Source organism: Kogia breviceps, chromosome 19 (genome assembly GCF_026419965.1).
Source record: "Kogia breviceps isolate mKogBre1 chromosome 19, mKogBre1 haplotype 1, whole genome shotgun sequence".
In the NCBI taxonomy this organism is placed as follows: Eukaryota; Metazoa; Chordata; class Mammalia; order Artiodactyla; family Physeteridae; genus Kogia; species Kogia breviceps.
This window is the reverse complement of record NC_081328.1, coordinates 46048579-46056428: the sequence shown is the minus strand read 5'-3', so window position 1 is coordinate 46056428 and position 7850 is coordinate 46048579. Positions and strand designations below refer to the sequence as shown.

Below are 7850 nucleotides of genomic sequence, written 5' to 3'. Positions count from 1 at the left end.
TGGCCCTCCAAGCAGGTCTCCTTGGTTAAGAAAATGAAGATAGGAGGTGCCTTGCTCATTTCCCTTGTTCTGAGGTTCCTGTTGACACCAACGACACTCAGGTCTCAGAGAACCTGAGTGGGAACGTCGTGTCTTTGAAATGATTTTATTGTTCATCTTGAACACATGTGGGCTGTGAGGACGGGGCAGGTCCAGCCTGGGAGCCTGCTCCCTGGCGCAGCATCTCCGGGCCCCCAGCATGGGCTGAAGGGAAGACCAGCTTGTCCTTCCGTGTGAAGTAGCAGGAGGTTCCCTGAGTAGTTTCCTTAAGTGGGACGTTGCAAGGCTTCAGCAGCGGGCCTGGGGGGTGGCACATGGGCCTGCAGCTGCCCTTCAGGCCAGGGCACTGCCCACAACCTCCGGGAAGCCACCTGGTTCTCCAGGCCTGGCCTGCTGTGGTTCCTGCAGCCGCGGCTGGGCCCCCTTCCAGGCCAGAGACTTCTCCAGTTTGGTTTTAAAAAGCAGTCCATGACCTGGCAGAGGGGCAAGAGGAGGGAAATGGGGCTCAGGAGGCTGAGGGTCTGCTGCCCACTACGGTGGTGGCGGGCACCTGGTGGCAGTGGGCACACCTCACCTGGACAGTCAGCCGTCTCTTTGAAAGCTCGCTTCTTGCAGCAGCCCCGGCACAGGTTAAACACACACCTGTTGCCCTGGACACGGGAAAGCTTGTGAGCCTGGGGCTAATGCTCCTCCCCTGGCCGGGCTGCAGCCTGAGTGAGTGGGCCCTGAGCACAAGTGGGGCTCTCCTGAAGATAGGCAGAGCCCCTTACACGACAGAAGCCAACCCACCTTGGGCTGTGCCCAGGCTGCCCCCAAAACAGACAAGAAGAGGACCTCTTGCGCAGGTCCCCACCCCTCCCGGGCTGAGCTCTGCCCTGGGCCGTGTGGCTAGGACGGACTCACCTTTGGGTTTCCACACTGATCACACTTTGCATATTTTGCTGGGAAAAGAGCAAAAGGAGGTGACGGTTGAACTAGGTGAGCCCACCCACCACAGCCATCTCCTACATGTGGCCCCTGGCAGGTATCCCTGCTCCCTGTGGCTGGCCAGGCCAGGTGGCCGGCAGAGGACGGAGTACTCACGATTGCGCTGGGAAACCTCATCGCATCTGCCCGAGATGCACGGGCTCCATGCCCACCACCTCCCACTTGAAGGTCCTTCTTGGGAAAGCCACCCCAGGCCCCACTCCCTTCCTCTCCAGCTGCCTCAGGGCAGCAGCTCAGGGACCGCAGCAGGCAGGGAGGCTGGCTGGCTGTGGCCTTGTGGGACCCGCCAGTCTCCTTGGGGGCACGTGGAAGGGTCACAGGGCCCTTCTTAGTGGACTCCCCATGGCTTAGGAAGCAGCAGAGCCACCTGACCCTGGGGGACCTGGCGGGGGGGTGGGTTGGCTGCCTCCCAGGTTTCCAGTGGTGGGGGCGTCTTACGCTTCAGTGAGGGGTCAAAGGTCTTGTGGGGGTTCCTCAGTTTCTTCTTCTGCTTGTTCTTGGACAAGACGTCTGTACTGCCCTCCTCCTCCTCCAGGGCCCGCTTGCTACGGGCACCCTCGCTCTCCTTGCTCCCCTCCCTGGGCCTGAAAGGGAGAAGCAGCGGGCAGAGCTGAGGGACACTCATGGGGGGCAGCCCGCCAACTGCAGTCCCCGGGTGAGGATGTGTGTGCAACTCAGCTGAGGCCCCAGCAGCCGGCACGGAGGCTGGGACACCAGTGTCTGAGCCCCTGAGTCCTGGGTGGGGCTGTGGCTACAGATGACAGCCTAGCCTCACTTCAGAAAAGCCAGAGGAAGCTAGGGAGGATCAACCTCTTAACCCCAGGACAAATCCATTCAGGATCAGAGAAGCTTAGAGAAGCATCTTATGAAAAAACCCATTTAAAACCTAAGCATAGGCTGATAAGGAAGAGGCCCCTGGCCCCTGAGGGATGAAGCACCCCAGCCAAGGGGGGCAGCAGGTAGAACAGCCCCCTCCTCCATGTAACCGCCTCGCACCCCCCCCACCCCGCCAGCCCACATGCGGGAGGCTCACCCTGGCCGGAAGTAGGGCTGGCAGATCCAGTGGAAGAAAAGCAAGCCACCTGAAGGCTTCTCTCCCTCCTTCTGCCTGGATATATCTTCCTGCAAAAGCCCAAAGGGCCCTCGGTCAGAGGCTCAAGGCCCAAGCCTCTGTCCCACTACACAGTGGCCCAGCACCTACCTGACACCGCAGCTTTAGCTCCTGGCTCACCGCGGCAATGCCCTCCAGGGTCTTCACTTTGGCGAGCTCCTCTCGAAGCTGCTGATGCACCTGCAGCCTGATGCAGATGGCCCATCAGAGAGCCAGCCCAGCACCCAGCTCCCAACCACCAACCCTGAGCCCTGGGCACAGAGGAGCATGGTCTCTCCTCCCACCCAACCTCACCGTGTCACCGCGGCCCTCCCAGACTCGGTGGCAGGTGGTTTTGTAAATGTTTGTGGAGAGCTCGTCTTAAAAACCCCAATGCAGGGCTTCCCTGGTGGCACACTGGTTAAGAATCCTCCTGCCAATGCAGGGGACAAGAGTTCGAGCCCTGGTCCGGGAAAATCCCACATGCCGCGGAGCAACTAAGCCCGTATGCCACAACTACTGAGCCTGCGCTCTAGAGCCCGTGAGCCACAACTACTGAACCCACGTGCCACAACTACTGAAGCCCGCGTACCTAGAGCCCATGCTCCACAACAAGAGAAGCCTGCGCACCTCAACAAAGTGTAGCACCCGCTTGCCTCAACTAGAGAAAGCCCACACGCAGCAACGAAGACCCAATGCAGCCACAAATAAATCAATAAAGTTTTTTAAAAATTTAGGAAATTGGGCTTCCCTGGTGGCACAGCGGTTGAGAGTCCGCCTGCCGATGCAGGGGACACGGGTTTGTGCCCCGGTCCGGGAAGATCCCACATGCCGCGGAGCGGCTGGGCCCGTGAGCCATGGCCACTGAGCCTGTGCGTCCGGAGCCTGGGCTCCACAATGGCAGAGGCCACAACAGTGAGAGGCCCGCGTACCGCAAAAAAAAAAAAAAAAAATTTAGGAAAAAAACACAAATCCCAATGCCCCAGGCAGGCCTCAGACCAGACAGTGTTTGCCCTGGTGGTGGGGGCAACTCACGTGTGGTGCCACAGCTTAAAGAGATGGGCCCGGACGTAGGACAGAGGGCAGGGGTGCTGCCGCACGATGTCCAGGTACTCCTCGGCCAGCTCCCACACGGCAGGACTGCGGCCCTCGAACAGGGCAGGGTTGTGCAGGTTTCCCTCTGCAGGAAGAAGGTAATGTGAGGCTCGGGCCCCCGTGCCTCGCCACTCCAAGGGCAAGGCTGGCCACTGGCCTGACAGCTCTGGCCTATCCGGCAGATGGAGACTTCAGTGATGACAGCGTGAAGCCTGAGGCTCTTCAGCTGGGCCGATGGTGCCACATGATGCAAACAGGCCCTGCCAGCATCTGCCAGTGGTGGCCCAGCTGTGGGCAAGGGCACAGCCTCACCTGCACTCATAACCCCTTGCACCCCTGTGTCCTGGATGCAGCGTTCCACGTCCCGCAGGCACTGGATGTTCCCATTGGCAAACACGGGGATGGCCACTGCCTTCCTGTCGCGGAACAGGATGGGCAGACGCTCAGAAGGATGCCGTTTCCCCCCACAACCCTGGGGGGAGGGCCAGGCCCCCGAACTCCATCTTCCCACTGTGCTGTTCACCCCCAGGCCCAGCACCCCTCCTGCTGCCCAAAGGGCTGACGGCCTTGCCTTGGGGCTGGGCTGTCTCCCTGCCCTGGGTTCACCCCATGTCCACTCACCGCACAGCCTTGATGTGCTCCCAGGACGCGGTGCCCGACAAAGGCCCCTTCTGCTCCTTGGTGCGCCCGTGGACAGTCAGCAACTAGGACACAGCAGCGCCTGGCTCAGCCCCACTCTCAACTGCGGCCCCCAAACCAACTCCAGGGGACCCTCTGCCTTGGGCTTTTGGGGTATCAGCTTCCCATGCAGAGCAGAGGAAAGGCCGCCCTGTGCCTCGCTCACTCAGTGCTGCACTTGAGGCCAGCTGACACCCTGGGGGTGCTGCCTGGGGCTTGCACGTCAGAGCCAGCCTACAACGCCACCCAGGATGTGGAGGTGAGAGGCCCAGACCCTTTCAAGGGCCAGTCCTCTCTGTAGTGGCAGCACCCCCGCTGCCCAAGGCCAAGGCACCAGCCTGACCCCAGGGCTGGTGGGGGTGGGTGGGAAGAAGGTGGTTGAGGCCCAGCACCTTCCCTCGTCAGGCCTCACCTAAAGGTCACTGATTCCTGCCCTCCCCAGAGGGTAAACCCTCAAGGGGCACTCCTGGAGGCGGGGGAACAGTGCAGGGCCCTGGAAGCCCACAGCCCTCACCTGGCAGCCAGCCTTTTCCAGCATCTGGGCGTACCTTACGGTCTTGTCAATCTCTGGGAAGACACGGATCTTGCATGTGACAGGGACAGAAAGTTTTTCGTGGGCTAGCAGAACTAGGGAAAGGCAGAGTCAGCTCCTGAGAGAACTGTGGTGCCACCTTCAGGCAGGCTGTGGGGACCCATGGCTAAGCCCCCAAAGGAGCACAGGCCCTGCAGACGCCCTGCGCTGGCTCCCTCTCGATGGCAGCTGAGAGTTGCACCTCTGACCCCAGGGCACTGGAGAGGCCAGGACCGGGCGGGCGAGGACGCGGCCCTCCAGCCCCTACTACCTGGTTTGACAGGGGGTTGGCAGGAGCGGGACAGGTGACTTCACAGCCACCTTCTACAGTGGAAAGGCGTGGGGGTTGCCACAGCCAAGAGGACTCTGCCAGCCACTGTCCTCTCCTGAACCCTGCCAGGCTGTCTCAGGCTTGCCACCCAACCACAACGCGGCCCCAAATCCCTGCACATAGCGTGTGGCAAACTCACTCATTCTTTGGAGAAGGTCCCACTCCTCCTGCAGAAAGGCGCCATAGTGACCTGCGAAGAACAAGCACGCCCTCTGCACCCCCCTCTTGAGTCCACATGGGCCTCGAGTTGCCTGGCCAGGTTCTATTAGCCTGGCGGCCTGAGCTCAAGGGTGCTGAATGGAATGCCCACCCCACACGGTCTCTGACCAACCAGCAACTCCCCAGGCCCAGTGAGGGAGAAAGGCTGAAATGCCAGGGCAGCAGCCACTGGTCCCTGAGGCAGCACGAGGGTGTGGTGGGGACTTTTCAGCAAAACACATTTATCCAGAGGGAGCCCAACAACTTCCCAGGACGTGATGAGCCCCTGACAGCCAGCTGAACCCTGCCCCCCGCCCTCAGTGCCTGAGAAGGGCCACCCTCCAGAAGGAGGAGCAAAGAAAGGGCCGGTGGCCCCATGAGCTGCTGCCATCAGAGGCAGGGCCAGGCCCCTGGCCAGCTCACCCACACACTGGGCACCTCTGGGCTTGGAGCCCGCCCCAGCCAAAAGCTTGTGCAGTGACACAGAACCCCAGAACGGGAACTCACCTCGCTTGGCTATCATCTGCGGGCAGCCCAAATTCAGGTCGATGGCGTCGCAGTAGTCCTGAGCCAGGAGAGCTGCCTGGACAAACACCTCTGGGTCATTGGCACAGAACTGAAAGAGACATGAAAGTCACCATGAGCCCAAGCCAGTCCCACACGGGTTCATAGGTGACCAGTGGGGGTGTTGCCCGAGGATGACCACAGGATGGCATCCTATCTTAGATGTTTACAATTTAACCAAGCTAGGATGTGTTCCCATGCCACCAGGAGAGCAAGTTACGAATTCACACAGTTCTCCCAGTTGTAGCAGAAAGCCAATATCACTGACTTTGAGAAGAGCAGAGCCATTCTCTCTAACTGTTCTGATAAAGAGGGAGCACCTGGGGTGATGCTGGGAAGGGGGCTGCGAATCCTCCATCACACCCAGGTCGTCCATTCACCGAAAGCCTGAGGCAGCTCCCAGGAAGAGGTCAATCTCTGGGAGAACTGGCCCACCCCCGCCCCTCCAATCTCAGGAAGCCTTTTCCGGAAAGGCCCAGGGAGAGGTGCTCGGCCAGCATTCTTGGCCGGGCCGCCCACCTGCACAATGAGAGGCCGGTCCTCGGGGCACACGTCGCAGTACAGGTTCTCCTTGCGGTAGTTGGCATCTCGAATGAAGACCTGGGCGTGCAGCATGGGTGTGTAGCACAGCTGGGCCCCGTGGCGGCGGCTCAGCAGCCTCCAGGCCAGCTCGCTTTGGTCCACCATGGGGGCCACCACGTGGCGGGCCCCCCCCAGGGTACAGCTCCAAAACTCGAAGCCCTGTAGCTTTGGCATCGTCTCCACACTGAGGGGTAAGACCAGGGGCTCAGCCGCGGCCAATGGAGCGCAGGTGTAGAAGCCGACCCTCCTCGAGGCCGCTCCAGTGCTGCCCGATGGTCACAAATGTGGACACTAAGCGTATCAGCTGGTGCAGGCCAGGAACTGAAACCCCAGTGCCGGTCGCCTTCCAGTGGAAACCCTGGGCAGGTCACTCAACCTCTCTGAGCTTTAACCCCTTACTTCTTAGAGGGATTAAGATGTCTGCCTGGCAGGACTGGCGTGAAGAGTAAATGGAACAGTACGTCCTGTCAGTGCCTAGCCCAGAGGAGGCTACCTTAAAAGGCAGCTACACAAAAAAAAAAAAAAAAAAAAAAAAAAGGCAGCTACAACCCAGAAGACTCGGGGACCCCCACCAAAGCAGGACCACCCAGTGGCGACACTGCTGGAAACTTGCAAAATGCCTGCCCTCCCTGCCCACCAAGGGGCCCAGGGCAGTCACTTGGACACTCTGTGCTCTCCTCTGGGTGCCAGATGTATAAAAACACTAAGAGTACTTTCCCCTCTATCTTATCTTACCTATGCCCGGCCAACCTTGTAGGAGCCATCGTTTCCTACAGAGGCTTAACAGGTGGTAGCCTAGAAATGATTACAATCCGAAACACCGGAGAACGGACTACGAGCGGGGCTTACTTTCAGAGAACACTCACCTCCTGTACCTAATCTGGGAATTATTAATCATGGTCATAGGCTTAACAACTGCCTAAGTGCCCAGCTGTGAGTTTGAGAATTTCGGAAATTGTCAAGTTACATGTAAAAATCACCTAGGTCGCCAATGTGTTGCCCAGCGGGGCACCCTCCACCCCCACCCGAAGGAAGAACCCCAGGAACCCGAGAAACGCGGGTAAAATCCGCAGGGAACCTACTTGGGCGGACCCGGGCCACCTGAGCCTCCGAGCCAGGCTGAGGGTCCTCCCGACGCAGCTACGCCCTTCGGAGCCGGGGGCGGGGCGGCCTGGAGCTCCGGGGGTGCGGTCGGTGTCCGGCGGGGTGCGGCTTCTGTGCTCGCGTCGCGTCCTGAGGCCGCCAAACCTGGGTTGCCGCCGGACCGCAGCCGAGCCCAGGGCTCCGCGCTGGGTCCGCCGGAAGGTGCTCCGCAAGGGCGGTCCGGGCGGCCCGCGGTGCGGCGAGAAATGCGTCCCCGGGAAACCGCACCCGGCGGCGGAGGGGCGGTGCGCGGGGTTGGGGGTTGCAGGCCGGAGGTTGGCTCCGCCCAGCACGGTGGGGCGGGTTCGCGGGGGTCGGGTCGGGTCGGGCCGGGTCGGGCCGGGATCGCCGAGAGTCGCCCCTCGCTCGCGGCGGGTACCGCGCGACTTGAGCTCCCGCATTTCCCCGTAGAGGAGCTCGGGGCTAAAGTCCTGGTCTCGGCCCTAAAGTCCTCGCCTCGGCCCCGCACGTGGAACCTCGTAAAAACCTTCGAAGGGCCGAAATCGCTGTTTTATCGCGGAAAGCAAACACTGCGCGAAATCCCTGGCCCCCATAGCGCGGCGCTTGGCTGC

General features: G+C 60.8%; 1 protein-coding gene across 4 annotated transcripts; it reads right to left on the bottom strand.

The window, feature by feature from the left end:
- Window positions 1-129: 129 nt before the first annotated feature.
- On the bottom strand, window positions 130-7459 carry DUS1L (dihydrouridine synthase 1 like). Of its 4 annotated transcripts, none has more exons than XM_067021463.1 (14): window positions 7218-7459; window positions 6073-6153; window positions 5497-5605; window positions 4931-4981; window positions 4404-4516; window positions 3833-3915; window positions 3524-3627; window positions 3152-3296; window positions 2228-2324; window positions 2060-2148; window positions 1465-1610; window positions 943-980; window positions 614-689; window positions 130-512 (listed from the first exon to the last, which is right to left on the bottom strand). In XM_067021463.1, exons 3-14 carry the CDS (start codon window positions 5510-5512, stop codon window positions 373-375), a joined length of 1098 nt encoding a protein of 365 aa, XP_066877564.1. In that variant the 5' UTR covers window positions 5513-5605; window positions 6073-6153; window positions 7218-7459; the 3' UTR covers window positions 130-372. The 4 variants fall into 4 exon arrangements, with proteins under 4 accessions (XP_066877564.1, XP_058902928.1, XP_066877563.1 ...); XM_059046945.2 differs by having other exon boundaries at window positions 6073-6319; window positions 7218-7449; XM_067021462.1 differs by having other exon boundaries at window positions 4404-4456; window positions 6073-6319; window positions 7218-7448.
- Between the last annotated feature and the right edge of the window lie 391 nt (window positions 7460-7850).